Source organism: Brachyistius frenatus, unplaced genomic scaffold, assembly GCF_029030835.1.
Source record: "Brachyistius frenatus isolate BFR_SWC_R1_liver_20210118 unplaced genomic scaffold, ASM2903083v1 Contig_54, whole genome shotgun sequence".
Lineage (NCBI taxonomy): Eukaryota > Metazoa > Chordata > Actinopteri > Embiotocidae > Brachyistius > Brachyistius frenatus.
In genome coordinates, this window is record NW_027210653.1 from 1,352,305 (window position 1) to 1,369,139 (window position 16,835).

General features: G+C 42.6%; 1 protein-coding gene and 1 long non-coding RNA gene across 3 annotated transcripts; one reads left to right on the top strand and one right to left on the bottom strand.

Annotated features, from left to right (window-relative positions):
* Positions 1-1,212: 1,212 nt before the first annotated feature.
* On the top strand, positions 1,213-16,835 carry sec24d (SEC24 homolog D, COPII coat complex component). The gene is made up of 23 exons (XM_069705148.1): positions 1,213-1,260; positions 2,238-2,444; positions 3,003-3,105; positions 3,413-3,546; positions 3,683-3,958; positions 4,223-4,344; positions 4,952-5,063; positions 5,449-5,576; positions 7,085-7,223; positions 7,385-7,500; positions 8,401-8,525; positions 10,293-10,484; positions 10,828-10,921; positions 12,185-12,301; positions 12,702-12,872; positions 13,592-13,688; positions 13,784-13,929; positions 14,031-14,169; positions 14,505-14,623; positions 14,812-14,991; positions 15,152-15,343; positions 15,904-15,993; positions 16,649-16,835. The coding sequence occupies exons 2-23, from the start codon at positions 2,294-2,296 to the stop codon at positions 16,787-16,789; spliced, it is 3,084 nt and encodes a 1,027-aa protein (XP_069561249.1). The 5' UTR covers positions 1,213-1,260; positions 2,238-2,293; the 3' UTR covers positions 16,790-16,835.
* On the bottom strand, positions 12,973-15,196 carry LOC138624717 (uncharacterized). 2 transcript variants are annotated; one of them, XR_011311180.1, is made up of 3 exons: positions 15,119-15,196; positions 14,510-14,641; positions 12,973-13,153 (listed from the first exon to the last, which is right to left on the bottom strand). It is a non-coding gene; the product is annotated as an uncharacterized lncRNA (long non-coding RNA). The 2 variants fall into 2 exon arrangements; XR_011311181.1 differs by lacking the exon at positions 12,973-13,153 and adding an exon at positions 13,265-13,624.

Genomic DNA, 16,835 nt, shown 5'->3' on the forward strand with positions numbered 1-16,835 from the left:
CCTTTGCCAAACATCCCCGAGCTGTAATATCCTGAATTACTTGGGAGAACAGCTACTTAATACTTTCATAAATATCACCCATCCACTAAAAAAAAAAAAAAAGAAGCCAAGATAAGCTGCAACAGACAAAATATCACGAATCACGGGAGCTATATTGTCCTTAATTCAATATCACAGATGACCTCCGCAGCACGAGAATGGCAAATGAATATCGGAATTTAGGTCTAGAGATCAAATTTCAAATGCAACCCCACCTTAAGGCATTTTTGACTTTTTGACTCTGCTAGATAAATCTCTAAAAATTCCACACGACCCTTTTTCATGTAATTTTATGCAGCTGAGTGAGGGGAAATGCAGGCGCTGGAACGATGAATTTCTGTTTCACAGACGGGACAAAAATCAATATATTAAGTTTAGCCCGTCATAAATAATAATAGCCTAATAATAACAAAAATATATTGGAACTTTGTGATCTGGATGTCAGATTAGAATGTCATTTCATCATCTACTTGTGTCAGTAGATTCATGGAGTATACTTCAGTGTATATTTACAATAATTAATTAGCCGATTGTGGCTATAATCTATCACTAATCATCTATTAATTGAATTAGCAATTCGTTTTCCCATATTTTGCAATGACCATATTCGAATTTAGTGTATTTGAGATGTTCTTTTTCTTAAAAAAAAAAATAATAATAATAATAATTTAAAAAAAAAAATCATAATGTCTTTTCTGGCTGAGGTGATGTTGAAACGCATTTATTGAGGACCGTTCAGTTCCACAACTCCTGTGCTGACGTGTATGGGTTCCCTTTCCTTCCCGCATGCGCAGAGTGCAAGACTCTGCTCAAAGTCTTGGCTCAGCCGTGTCAAGGCAACTGGAAGCACACGGGCCAAAAATAGAAGCGTGTAAACTCTTCAAAATAAAGCATAATTTATCGTTTTAAAACACAAAACTCGGGCGTACAAAACACTAAAATTATTTCCACACAGTCACGAAATGTTAAGTTTTTAAAAAAAAAACTAAAAAAAAAAAACAAAAACGTAATTTTGTTTGCGCCGCTCACGTCGCGTGGGAACGTTTTTACTTGGCCGTAAATAGTCTTATTTTGAAATGCGTAACCGGAAGCTGCGTATCCTTTTACGCGCGTCGACACGCGCTGGGGGATTGCAGCGAGCGTAACCAAAGCGACCGGCGCTGTGGCGGAGTTTGACGTGGCACTCTGCTTTCAGTGAAGAGGACTCTGACCGACATCCAGGTGAATAACAACACGACACTACGAACGTTTCAGCCTCTTCAAACGAGTACTTTTTATTTTATATATATCTATATATCTATCTCAGACTGTTCTTTATACGAGTGCCTTTATGTTGGAAACGAATGCGTTAAAAAAAAAAAAAAAAAAAAAGTTTGTAGTAATTTCCGCGTAGCTAGCAAGATGTTTCCTATCAATATGTCCTCATCACCTGAGCGAGGTGCTGCGCTGTCACGTTATTGCGATATTTCAATGCATTTTTCTTTATTTTTTTTTTATCGACACAGATTAGTGTTGTTGTCCGGCTGGATGTGAATTAAATGGAGGAAGCATAACTCGAGTGTTTGGAGCCATCATAACGGGCTTTGACGTGGCAATCCTCGGAAGTGGCAGTTAACTATTGAACCACTATTATGGATTTGTTACAACGGTTTATAATATATATATATGTAGTCATAAATCAATACGCAGCTGTTGGCTTGTTTACCAATCTGCGCCGAGTACAGTTTTGAGAAAAAAAAAAAGTTTACATGTGTGCAATTTTGGTTTAATTGGCCTGAATGACGGGCCTTTTCACCCACCAGATTCAACCTAAATACTGAAACAGGCGAGCAGTTAGTCACCTGCAGATGACCAAAGATAGGCTTGCTTTATCTCTCATCAAGCAATTCAAAGGTCCATGTTACACGGTGTTGGTGATTGCATGAGGTCAAATATCCGTTGTTGTCGCTGCGGATGGGAAACATGCTGATTTTGTTGCATGTCTACGGCCCACGTAAACAATTAGAGCAGCAATGACGAGTTGATTAACTGATTAGTTTGACAGACCCAACATTTATCACCAACTATTTTGAACTGCTTTTTTTTTTGCCAAATGTTGCTGTAGAATATATATATATTTTTTTAAAAATCAAGCAAACGAGATGAAGTAAAATCCCCGTGTACGCTCGGTTTTACATTTTACTCTTTCAACTCCTCAGGTTGTCAAACCTTTTTGATCTTGGCATGAGAAGACAGTGACCGCCATCCCAGCAAGATGAGTCAACAGGGTTATGTTGCTGCACCTCCCTACTCCCAGGCCCAGCCGGGGATGGGGGGCTACCAAGGTGGATTTGGGTCTGGTCCCGCACAGCCCGTCTACGCGCACTATGGGGGGCAGACTCAGGCCTTCAACGCTCCACCGGCAGGTGAAGTACCTCTGCCCTCGCCTGCGGGTCGTTTCCCAAATAACATGGTTCTCGGGCTGTCATTTCACAATTTCAGTCTTGTCACCTAACAGTGTATATTTCTGCTCGTTCATTTATGAATGGTATCAATTTTAGCTGATGGCGCTCTTTTTTTCATGACGGCAATAAAAGCACATTGTTTGCATTCATTAATTGATGTGTTACACCACCGTGATAGTACGCATGTTGAGTGCCAGTGGCACAAGTAGGGTACAATCAATGTATTGGCTTTGCACAGCACACTGAAGCAAATTCTGTTAAACTGAAGTGACATTTCTTTTGAAAGCTCAAAGTCTCAATAGAACGACTGATAGACTTACGATCAGAGACAGTAATGCTTTCTTGACACCAGCGTGGAAATCCAGTGCTACCACAGCTGACAGTCGAAACAATGGGCAGCATCAGAGCAGTGCTTCTGTTTAGATTAATCACTGTCACAATTTAAAATAGTATTTGCCTCTGGTATACTGACACAATGAGGATAATACAATCGCACGTAACGTGCATTACTCACCGCAGGTATGATGAAATCGCCAGTTGCCGCAGCCCCCGGCATGCCACCGCCTCCGGTGTCCGGTCAGTACAATCCAAACGTCCAGCAGAATGGCGCTCATCCACAGAGGTAACGGTCTTCATCAAACAGCAGTTTCTTGGAATGGTTCATTTTCACTGATATCGACTCAAATGGGTGGGGTTATGAATTTGTGCTGGAAATATTGGGGATGACAGCTCACTTTGTCTGGCTGCATAAACAAGACAGTCCAGATATTTGTAGCTATCATAACCATGAGAGGTAATCACTGTTGAGATTTCCTGAGACTGTTGCAGAACGGCGGCCATGCCAGCATAATGTCAAAAGCACCTTCTTGTGTATGAGACACTGTGTCAATATGAGACCACACTGAACCCGCCGTTCTTATATTCCTCAGGTACTCTGCTCCACCAACTGTGCCTGCTGCATATGGACTGCCTCCACAACCACCAAACAGCATGGCCTCCCCTGGCCCACCTCCAGCACAGCATCTCACCAATCAGATGAGTGCTATGAACTTGGGCAACTATGGTAAGTTTGCTATTTAATGATTTATACTTGCTAGAGATTATAAAACCCTTTGATTATAGTAATTCAGTGGAAGGGATTCGACAGGGAATAGAACAATGACAACCTCTTGTCTTCATTTCACATTTTAATTGTGTAGCTTCAGGACCTGTGCAGAGCCCTCCTCTTCCATCCAGCCCTGTAGTCCAGCACCCTTTCCAGACACCCACTCCTCCAGTGATGGGTCAGCCACAGATGCTTACAGGCCCCCAGTCACCTCCACCAGTAGGCATGCCAATGGCAGGCCAGTTGATGGCAGGACCACAAATGGCAAGCATGGGCAGACCTTTCACTGGGCCACCTCCTCCTGGCCCTGGAGGTTTCCAGCAGCCTGGTCCTGGACTTGCTGGTCCACCAGGGTACCCACAACAAGCAGGTAACTCTAAACCAAAAGGAGTGGCGCTCACGCAGTCAGAGAAATGTCCTGCCTGACAGAAACGAGACAGAAACGGCAACTGGACCAGAATGTGAAAAATCTTAAAATCTCAACAAAAAGCTAAAAGTTTCTAACACTGAAAACCAAATTTAAAATCCACTCATGTTTACAGTCTCTTTGATGCTTCATCCCTCTGCTCGGTTAGTTACAGCTGAGCTCTGTGCACACCGATTAACGGCCAATACGTCTTCTTTTAACGTACAGGTCAGTTTGGGGGACCCATGGCTGGACCCCAGCCAGGCATGCCAGGGGCCTTCCCCGGAGCACCAGCAGCACTGGCAGGCCCACCTCCGAAGAAACTGGACCCTGACTCTATCCCAAGCCCAGTGAGTCGACAGTTAATCCTCCTGGGACCGCATACCTTCACACACACCAACATACCACATTTGTCACTCCACGTTTTCTGTTCTGAACTAGCAGCTTATTAATTCCTCAAAATATTTCTGGCAAAGGCATGAACATCTGCTCCTTTGCTACGGAGTATTTTGTATGAGTTTATTAGTTTGGTGATGTATAAAGGATTAAGCCAAAGGTCTAGGATTAGACAAGAAAATGGTTAGGGATGTTAATTTGTCTTCAAACAGAAAAGCAAAAGCAGACACAAACATGACCAACATTTTATTTCCTTATTTTTCCCTTCCTAGGTTGTCTTTAATAATGAAGTATCCAATTTTTAAGACTTTTTTTGCCTTTATTTAGATAGTGAAGTGTAGACAGACAGGAAATGTGGGGAAAGAGAGCAGGGCAGTGACATGCAGTGAAGGTTCGGCTGGCCAGGAATCGAAGCAGGGACTCACTGCTGACAGCTTTTGCGCACATGTGGTATGCGCCCCAGTCAATCAGCTATCAGATGGCCTCATTATGACCATTTTAAAAACGCGTGGATCTACATAACGGACCTAAAGGATTCACACATAACTTCTCTGAATTTAGACCCGAGTCATCGAAGATGACCAAGAAAAACGAGGAGGAAACGTCTTCACAACGAACATCAGAGGACAGGTTCCACCTCTGGTCACCACCGACTTTCCAGTCCAGGATCAAGGTAATAAAAATAACATCTGAACTTCTTTGAGAGCCCAAAATAGTAGAAGATGTTATTTATAGTGATTTTAGGTGAACATATATTTTGGAAAAAATTATTAAAACTTTTTTTCTACAATTTTCCACATATGTATACAGACTGCATACCTGAGCACATTGAATTCAGTCATTTCTGTGTCATTTATCTGACTGTATATATTTTATAATTGATCAACTTTTGCTCAAAACATGGACATTTTCATTAGAATTTTAATCATTTCATACAGCTGGTAATGTTAAATAAACATTCAATATTGCAGTCCTACAGTTATTTTGAGGAGAGTGGTATTATAAATGTACTCTGTGATAATATCAGGGTTATGGATTCTTCTTTTTGCCAACTCCAGGGAACGCCAGCCCCAGGTTCATACGCTGCACCACCTACTCACTGCCCTGCACCGCTGATCTGGCCAAACAGTGCCAAGTACCCCTGGCTGCCATCATTAAACCCTTTGCCAGTTTACCAAAGAATGAGGTAAGTTATGGTTTTACTCGCAACTTAAAGCGAGTTGCCCCGTCGAGTTCAGTTATAGCAACACAAAATCACCTGCTAAGATGAACCAGAGCGCGAGGCAGAGATAGACTGCTGCTTTGTTGAACTATTGCAAGGACTGATAAATCCTGCTATACGCCAATGTCTGTCTCCGACTGTTGGTCGACCATTCGTCTTACATCAAAGCATTTTTTATCCTTGGACTGTACTGCTTCTGTAAATGCTGTACATTTTCATCTCAATATTGACTCATGAAACTTACAGAACACTTGTGGGAGACTGTTTATGCAATAGGGACATTATAATGTCAAAATCTAATGGAGAATAGAATACCGTATAATACCATATTTTAAAGTCTTCGTTAAATCCAGCTCTTTATGATTCCCTGCTGGGATATGTATCTGTAGTATAGAAACAGGGTCATGCTTTTATTTTGAAAAGATGATCAAAATATGAATGTCAAGTTTGTTTGCATATTCTACTCAAGTGTGCGCAGTTAGTTCTCTTCTGAGAGGTGTCTTCACGGACTACAAAAGTTCATTTGTCCTATGACTGACCTCCTTTTGGATCATGTGTGGTCCAAGAATCCTGCCTTCAATATTCTCCCCCTCCACTCGCCTTGTCCCCGGCAATTTGCCTTTTTAGGCAATGTTAGGTTTTTCTCATCTGGCTTGAGGCTAATTAGCTAATGTCAGATCTGCTGGGACCAGTGAAGAAGGGAGGAGGTTCATACAAGAGGAAATTTACTGTAAGTGTAGTGCACTTTCTGATTTGATTCCATCTAGTGCAACAGGGGACATGAATTATAAGTAGCCAAACCCTATCAGTGCTCTGAGTTTGTACGTAATGCTATAGTGCCTGAATATTGTTTGATTGTTTAGTCCTCCACCAGGTTTTGTTCACTGCACTGCGTAAACAGCCCTGAGATAGTGTAAACACTTGTCCTCTCCTCCTCGAAGTCTGATAATAAACCTGCATGCTGCCACGTCTGTGTGTTTTATGGTTGTCGAGTTCATTCGAAGCAAACATATTCAGTTTATGTTGTGTTAAAGCCTGCAGAGAGCCTTAAATAAACAGTGCAAAGACAGTCTCTGTCATCTGCAGGCCTGCTCAGTGCTCAGTTAAAGTGCTCAGTAACAGTGCTGTGGTGTGCCAAACAGCTCAATACTAACCATTTACACTCCACGGTAGACAAATGTGTTGCCTATCAACGTACAATGTGTATTGTTTGGGTGTCATGGAACCACTGATGCTTCAGAAAGTCAAGAATTAAATATCTCATAGCTGTCACAGTCATTTATTTCCTTTTAAAGAAACATTTGTGTTGTTGTTTTTACAATACCTATACCTATATACAGTACCTATAATGCTGCTGTAGTGAAAAAAATTTCCCCTTGTGGGATTAATAAAGTAACTATCTATCTGTCTATCTATCTATCTAAGCTGTCAACTACCTGACCAATATGTCCTCTGTATATGTCCCTGTGTAGACTCCTCTGTATGTCGCCAACCATGGAGAGACGGGCCCAGTCCGCTGCAATCGATGCAAGGCCTACATGTGCCCTTACATGCAGTTCATGGATGGAGGTCGTCGCTACCAGTGCTGTTTCTGCAACTGCGTCAATGAAGGTACACAAGAATGCAAAACAAGGCGGTTATTCTGAAAATAACACGCATCCCGCCATCTTTAGGTATCAAAGAGGATTTAATTTAAAGAACAAGAATGTGAAAAGCTCTAAATATGTTGTGTACAGCCCAACGCAGAATTGTATTTCTCTCTCTGATCCTAGTGCCAGTCTTCTACTTCCAACATCTTGACCACGTGGGCCGGAGGGTGGACCTCTACGACAGGCCTGAACTGTCCCTGGGATCCTATGAGTTTGTCGCCACTCTGGACTATTGCAAGGTACACCAACACTACTTCACATCTGTTGACTGTTTCCAATACACAGGAATTAAGTGAATCAACTTTTATCAGATTGATAAAGAAAAGCACTTTTAATTCAAGGATTTTTTTTTTTTTTTTTTTTTGCTGTTGCAAGGCAGAGTTTATTCTTCAAAGATTTGCCGCTGAAAGTAATTGGTTCTTCCAGACTCTGTTTAATACAGTATAAGAGATTTGCATCTGCAGGACTGCATTACTGATGTTTCTGAAGGGGCTTTTAGACAGCACCCTACATTATTCAAGATGAGCAGGACGGCAAAGAGTTCAGCTCAGTGTGCTTTTAAAAACACACAAAAAAAAGACTGCTGCCAATCAACTGCATGTCCCCTCAGAGGCTGTGGTTACTAAGAGCAACATTAGAGGGTCAAAGAAAGTTGGCAGAGCTAAGTCACTCCACTGGCCTACTTTTGCTCTGTTTATTAAGACTTATAAACAACATCTGCAGGCCAGCCAACAGACAAAAGCCTGCAAGGTCAGTGTCTTGTTGTGGGTTATAACTGCGGAAACATAACGGCATCTTACTGGCAAGCCACTCGCACACTTCATTGCCGTTACTGTGTATTCAGCAATTAATTCCTGGCACAGTCTCCTCATGGCTACAGTTATAAGCAATCACAAATGGAAACAAATAACTGAAACTTGGAAAAGGCATAACAGCCAACCCTGGGTTTGGGTTTCTTATTGATAAGCTATGATTAAAACCTTCAATTTGAGGATACGGGACTGAAAACTCATGACTCACTGTAAGTTTGCATTCGGGAACTTTTTTTGTCATTAATCTGAAATGAACGATGTCACGTTGCGCATCTGTCAAGTCGTCTTTGCCTGGAAAGCTTTTCACCTGCTGCCTTTTCCCCACAGAACAACAAGCCTCCGAATCCTCCTGCCTACATCTTCATGATTGATGTGTCCTACAACAACATCAAAAGTGGCCTGGTCAAACTGATATGTGATGAGCTGAAAACTCTGCTGGAGAAGCTGCCCAGGTACAGACATAAACATAAACACACACACGCACACGCACACAACCCTTACATACTTGAGCATTATAGGGAGGAATATTTATGCATCATCTGCTATATTAAGCCCTAAGTATCTTCTATACAGAGCCGTAGACTCTGTTAACGGACGCATCACTTTATACATCCAGGATATTCTCAATAAATTCATGCTCAACTAGAATCGGTTTAACACGCACAACTACATCACACTGCACATACGACACATGCTTTGCCAAAAAAAAGGGGGCTTCCCTAAAGTCTTAAACATCAAGCCGACTATTTGTTCACATCGGCAATATATTTCTGCATGACGTTTTGCGGATGGTTGGTATCGGTGAGAGGAGGTTGCAAAGCTGCCAAAACCAGAACACATTACGCAGTGCACGCTCTCGTCTCTGAAAGGCATCCAAAACCAAAATCTTTGTTGTTTGTGCAACTCTGGTTTTGCGGTCAGAATTACTCTGGAAGTGAGTTTTTGATTAATTACAACGGAGCGGATGATGTACTTCACCTGCCTACTCCTTGAATAACTTGGAAACTCTTCTTACTTTGTCAGTGCCAGCAACAATATATCTACATTTATCTACAGCCATGACATCATCCTTCAAACACAGCAGAAGTGTACTCAAGAAGATAAGCTCTCCTTCTGCAGCGTTTGAATCTTTAGTTTTAAATTAAAGCCACTGGATGCACTGCATTTTTTAAAGCCCTTGTAATTCTGCAGAATTTGCCAAAATCCATGTTTATTTCACTGAAGATAAAGCTGGAGCTCAGTTTAAATACATGCAAATCTAGACCAAGTTTTTTAATGTCATTTTTATCATCACTGGTATTTTGTAATCGCTATCTGGCAGGAGAGAGAGAACCATAAATAAACTTTTCTGAATCCGTTATTTCCAACAGCGCCGTAGCTTATGCTTAGAGAGAAGCCGTGGGATGGCAGTGAACCGGTGGTGTACTCTTTTTCAACAGTTCAGCCACATTACATGTGTTTCTTGGTGTGTCTGCATGATTTAAGAAGAGAGACTTACAAACTGCAGTCTGCAGTGTCAGTAAAGAATTCCTTCAACTTTCTGTTATGGTGACAGGTTTTGATTTATGGTCTGGTTCAGCAGAGCTACCAGATCTGAATCCAGAGTGTTCTGGTAAATCTCAGAGTTTTCCTTTTAGTAGTTCTTACCGGCTGAAGCCAAAAGACTTGTTTTATATCAAGAGGCACAGTATAGATAATACACAGCAAGTTGACTGGAATAGTGAGTGAGAGACAACGACAAAACAAATGAATATAGCGGCCGAGCTCACGAGTAAACATCAACCGTTTTCTTTAACAACCCTGGATTTTGTGAACCTGTGGCAGTTACTTTCTTCCTTTTTCCTGCAATTCCTATTTAGGACTTCATTTCTCACATGCACACACAAATTTGAACATTAATGAACATGTCCATATAAATGTTCCTTCAATCCTGGAATTTTTTTTTTATACTTTACAATTTGACCTGGATGGTAAATAGTCCTTTGAAAAGTGAAACAGAGCTTTAAAGTGTTTTCCTATCCAAAAATAAACAAGACTCTTCATGATTCAAAAAAAAAAAAAAAAAAAAAAGAAGAAGCTTTTATTGATTTATGGATGACTGCCAGACAGTGAATTCAAAACCTGGCATCTTGGACAAAATTATTCTTATGCAGAGACTCTATGCTGCTTCAACTGTTGTACTAGAAATTCATAGATATTTATCCTCTCTCCCTCTCCAGAGTGGAAGGTGCGGAGAGCTCAGCAATAAAGGTGGGCTTCGTTACCTACAACAAGGTCCTCCACTTCTACAACGTGAAGAGCGCTTTGGCCCAGCCGCAAATGATGGTGGTGTCGGACACGGCTGAGATGTTTGTCCCGCTGCTGGATGGCTTTCTTGTTAACTACCACGACTCCCGGGCCGTTATCTACAAGTAAGATACAGCTTATCATTCATGTGTGGAATAGCTGGACTATTGTGGATTCTCCTTTAAACAGGTGGTGGAAGACAGAATTGGGCAGGTTATTCCAAGCAATTCTCTGGAGTTTTAATCCAGAGAAGAAAAAAAAAAAAAAAAAAGGTTATTTTTATATCACTGCATGGGAAACGCTTTATTTGTCAGTTACATATTTTAAGAACAGCCATTATCAAGCCAGTGAAGACGACGTGGCATGTCTTTTATCATATCAGAATACAATAGATGATAATATTGCAAGTTAGCTGGGTGAGGCCCCCAGACCGAACCACCATCATAATCCTCTGCCTCTTGTCTGCAGCCTGCTGGACCAGATCCCTGACATGTTTGCAGACACCAACGAGAGCGAAACGGTCTTTGCCCCCGTCATCCAGGCCGGTGTCGAGGCATTTAAGGTTAGTCAAGAGGGTGACATCTGTCGACATGAAGGGGGACACAGCAACCTGCTTGAATCATATGTGGCTGCTATAGTTTTAAGTATAGACTTATGTCTGCAATAATAAAGTTCAAAATATCAGTGGCTCAGCTGGAAGCTTCCTATTTAACAAAGACCCTTTCCGTTGGCAGCGGTGTTTTCATTCTTGTACCCTGATCCCTTCACTTTTTGGATTGATTTCGTATCGTTTTTCATTTAGTGCAGCCAGAACGCAATGATGTGTTTTTGTAAAAGTCCGTTAATTCAACCCCAAAACAAGGCACTGCAGCCACACCACGAGATTGTTTCAGTTTGTCAAAATATTTCAGATATTAATACTCTCGCTAACTTTGGCATCAAAAGTCTGAACTCATTCAACTTATCAACCGAGTGAAGCAACGGTTTCTTTTTTCTCTTCCTGACATGTTTGTCAGAAGGTCAAAAAAAAATTCAATAAAATCTCTATTCAAATTTATTTGTACAGCACATTTAAAACACAACAAAAGGTTGACCAAAGCACTTCACATAGACAAACCGTGTTGATCAATAAAAACAAGTAGCATCAAAATCAAGATTAAGCTAACACAAAAAATATTAAGTAAAGGTTAAAGTGGAAGGGCCAGCGAAAATAAATAGGTTTTTAAACGGCTTTTGAACATTGGTAAAGAGATTGTCGACTTAATATGCAGGGGAAAGTTGTTCCGGAGCTTAGGAGCCACAACAGAGAAGGCACGGTCAGCTTCGGGTCATCATTTTAGATCTAGGAACAACTAATAGCTGTTGGTCGAGAGACCCGAGTAAACGAGTTTACTTTTAACTCCCAACAAACTTTCCCGGTGATACGAGGTCAGTGTTTTGGCGCACAGTGAGGAAAACATTCACACAGCTTTTAATTGGAGTCAGTTGTGATATTACCCAACAGCAAAAAGTCAGGGACTTATTTGTTTGGTCATACCTGATCAGATTTTTTTTTTTTTTTATATTGGTTCTCACATTTTTTTTATCATTTCTCTGTTGGTTTACTTTTCAACAAAGACAAGTGTTCTGTAAAGGAAGTTTATCATTCGAATATTTGTTGGGAATGAATTTTGTACCTCCTGACCTCATGATTTTACTGTAACGCTAGACAAAGCGCACAAGGAAGGAATCTGCCACACACACACACACACACACACACACACACACACACACACACACACCTTAGTGAGATCTTCTTCTCTTTCATCCGTCTCTTCCCCCCCAGGCAGCAGAATGTAGCGGAAAGCTCTTCATCTTCCACTCGTCCATTCCCACTGCTGAGGCTCCTGGCAAACTGAAGAACAGAGATGACAAAAAGCTGGTCAACACTGACAAAGAGAAAGTGAGCAACTTTTTTTTTGTGTCGAGTGAACTCGCCTCGTACAAATTGTTCTCGACTTCAAATACAGAAGGAAAAAAAAAAAAAAAAAAGGTAAATGCCTGGGATCAATTTACTTACAGTAAGGACAGAAGGTAGATTGTTTTAATAACATCATGAAATGAAAACTTTTTCTTTCTGTGGACACGGTTTGTATCAAATCACCATTTCAAAATAACATGCATGTTATTACTGTAAACTTTAGTTCAGATCTATTTTTTTAAAATTTATTAAAGAAACAGACATCTTGTAATAATTTCAAAGTGTGATTCAGCTTTGTTTGGAATCTGAGAAGGCTACTGCAGAAGACTGTTGACTTACTCGCTGACTCGTCCGTTTTTTTTTTTTTTTTTTCTTCCCACAGACCTTGTTCCAGCCTCAGAAAGGTGTGTATGAACAGCTGTCTAAGGATTGTGTGGCACAGGGCTGCTGCGTGGATCTCTTCCTTTTTCCCAGCCAGTATGTGGACATGGCAACCATGGCCGACGTGCCTTCACACACCGGAGGCTCCGTCTTCAAGTACAACAATTTCCAGGTGCAACATTCAGCAGGCATACCGGTTTACGTTGTGGAAAGGGAACTCGGTACACACACACACACACACACACACAAAAACGACGCAGCAAGCAGATGTGAACAATTACAGTTTTTATTTCTTGTAATTACACTAAGAGGTCACAATTTAACACGCAAAAGCATTACGCAGCACAGGAAAAGCAAGTTGTAGTCACATCACGAGTTTGGCGTGGCACCAGCGGTCTGATGTACAACTGGTCCCAGAGGACGGGTGCAACAAGCAGAGGAAGCTGATTCAGACTGTAGAAACACAACAAAATGCAGTCCTGAAGCAGGACAACACAAATTTACACACACACACACACACACACACACACACACACACACACACACACACACACACACACACACACACACACACACACACACCCTAAACCTACAAAGTATTTCAACCTACGACGAAACACTTAAGAAAAGCAGCACAATAAAGGGAATGTACACAAAACAGAACCCGTCATTAAGAGCATTTGATCACTTCGTAGCGACTAAATACCATTTTTATTTTTGCCTGAAGTGACAATTCAAGAAATTCCCTCACCCGATATTACCCAGAATTACTCATGTTAATGTACATGTATGACTGTCTGCTAGGCTCGGGACCAAATAGTGACAGCACTGCCATCTGCTGGTTAAAGCTTCTCTTCAGAAAATGTCATATTTTCCACTCTGCGTTGACAGATGGAGACAGACGGGGAGCATTTCCTGAGAGACCTGAGGAAAGATGTACAGAAGAGCATCGGATTTGATGCCATCATGCGTGTTCGTACCAGCACAGGTCAGGACAAGATTTCTCATCGCGTCCGTGTGTGTGTGTGTGTGTGATGTAGTCAGCTCTCAGTCATTCACACTACTGTGTGTGCCTTCCTGCAGGCTTCAGAGCCACAGACTTCTTTGGTGCCGTTCACATGAACAACACCACAGATATAGAGATGGCAGCTGTGGACTGTGACAAGGCCGTGACAGTAGAGTTAAAGCACGACGACACACTCAGCGAGGACAGTGGGGCTCTCATGCAGGTATGGCTTTAAAAATGTTTTAGATACAAGTTGTTGTTTTTTTTTTTTTTTAAAGAGAGCTGAAGCCCAAAGCTTTGCTTATCACTCATGTTTCCACTCAGTGTGCCTTGCTGTACACCACCATTGATGGACAGCGACGTCTCCGCATCCACAACCTCAGTCTGAACTGCAGCTTGCAGCTGTCTGAGCTGTTCAAGAGCTGCGAGACCGACTCACTCATCAACTTCTTTGCCAAATCCGGTGAGCGTCCTTTTGCGTCTAACCGGACTACATTAAATTTGAACATTTTATCTTTAAGGGCAACATTTAAAGCACTATACGCCTCCTTGATTCGACCCAGCGTATGACTCAATAATTTACTAATGCTCGGAGACTTCGGAGTAAAAGAAGTATGACTTATGGAAATAAGGACCACGCGTCTTCCTGTCATCACCACTAAGCAGACCGGATTTCTTCTTTCAACTTTTTTTTGGTTCCTTATCATAAACTGCCTCTTGTGTTCCTTCTCTCCACCCCCCCCCCCACCCACCCCCCGCTTCTGTCTTGCTACCAACCTTTTCTCACGGGCCATCCAGCTTACCGTGCCATATTGAACCAGCCTCTGAAGAATGTGAGGGAGATCCTGGTCAACCAGACAGCCCACATGCTGGCCTGCTACAGGAAGAACTGCGCCAGCCCGTCCGCCGCCAGCCAGGTCAGCGCAGGAAGAAGCCTGGAATGAGATTTATCCAACGCATTCATTTGATTTCAGGGTTTCAAGAACTCCTTGACGTACACACAGTGTCTGTAACATGTCTGAAGATTATGTCATGCATCTGCTGCACGCACGCCGCCTCTCAGAAGAGTTTTTTTTTTTTTTCTTCTGCCTGTATCCACGCGTAGCTGATCCTGCCCGATGCCATGAAAGTGTTCCCGGTCTACATGAACAGCCTGATGAAAACCGCTCCCCTGGTGGGCAGCACGGAGCTGTCCACGGACGACCGGGCCCACCAGAGGCTGTCGGTCATGGCCATGGGGGTGGAGGACACCCAGCTGCTGCTCTACCCGCGCCTCCTCCCGCTGGTAGGGAACAAACTCACTCACCCCGTGCTTCTCGTACGCACAGCTCTCGAAATAAAGTGCACTGATGAAGGCCTATTTGTAGGTTTGCTTTACGTCGTGTTTAATTCCTTCGGTAAAACGGACTCACTAATACACCACCGCGCTGCACTTTTCTTCCCAGCACACCGTAGACGTCAACAGTAAGGCGCTGCCCGCTCCGGTCCGCTGCTCGGAGGAGCGCCTTGGCGACTCCGCCGTGTTGCTGCTGGAGAACGGCCACTCCATGTTTCTGTGGCTGGGCCAGGCGAGCACACCGGACCTCATCCAGAGACTCTTCAACCTGCCCTCCCTCGCCCACCTGCAGGGACACATGGTCAGAATTCATTTATTAGCACTTTGACCTCAGCACATTCAGAATCCAGATTATCTGCTCCGAGAGATTTGAGATGAAACATTTGACCTTCCCGGTGCGCCTTAAGGTATTAGATGATAGCTGCAGAACATCAATTCCAATATGCTTTTACATTAAAAAAAATGTAGTCAGGAGAAGTAAAGACATCATAATTCAGAAAATATTCAATTTGTAAAAAAAAAAGTCTGCCCATTTTATCCAGTGTGAGTCCTTTAGAAAAAATAAAAAATAAACCGAGTCAACAATACTATAAACGTCAAAGCCTGAAGAAGGTCAACTCGGACAAAGTTGAAAGATGGACATTTATTTTCACGGCAAAACTCAAGCAACATTTTAAAATGCGTTCCTGGTACACAAGGGAAGGAGGCAGACAGTATTCAGTGTTGGCCTTTCAAGGAAACGAAACAACTCGTCGCATTATTCTTAAGTGAACTTTAGAAATCAAGGCAATTTGCTCTTTGCCTTTAATGCGTAGTCCCAGCGACCATTTCTATAGATTTACCCCTTGTTCTGTTTTCTAGTCTGCGCTGCCGGAGCTGGACAACCCGTTGTCGGTGAAGGTCCGATCCATCATCAGTGATCTTCTTGAAAGGAGGCCGAACTCCATGAAGGTAAGATATTTATTGCTGCAACATACTCCCCAAAAAGCCTCGTTCAACCACAATCATCATCACCTTTCCTATTCATTTTTTTTTTCCCCTTTTTAAAAAGAATAAAATAACGGAGAAAACCTTTTGGTAGCGCCGAGGTAATCCTATGCGGCGCGGCCTTTAAACGATCTCTGCTTCCCTCTAGTGGAGCTGGGTAGTAAATACAACCCTCAAAGACGGCTCCAAAAACCTCATTTTAATATTTTTTTGGTCATCATGTTTCCATATAAACCATCTAAATCAAAAGTACAACTCGAGAATGCAGATCATATGACTGTATAAAAAAAAAAAAAAAAAAGCCCGTGCGCTGCAGGCCCAGTGCTACCGAGCAGTTCATACCAAACAGAATCGTGACGTTTTAAATCCGCACAGAGCCGTGCGACCCCGTGCCTTTAAAACGAAGCAAAAAGCGCGATAAAAACGAATCGGAAAAACGGAGATGAAACTTGTCACACAAAAAAAAATGTAACAACCGTTAAGTGACATGGCGATGTCACCGGTCGGGGGGGGGGGGAGAGGAGAGAGCACATTTTGAAAGTATGAAAAGTCAACGCGCCGGAGGGACCCTGATCACCCCGTCCCGCGTCGCTCACTTCCGTTTTTCTGTCCCGCTCAGCTTCACATCGTGAAGCAGAGAGACCAAGTGGAGATGTTGTTCCGGCAGCTCCTGGTGGAGGACAAAGGCTTGCACGGCGGAGCCTCCTACATGGACTTCCTATGCAACGTTCACCGAGAGATCAGGCAGCTGCTCACTTAACCTCCTCCTCCTCCTCCTCCTCCTCCCTCCCCTCCCCGTCCTCCTC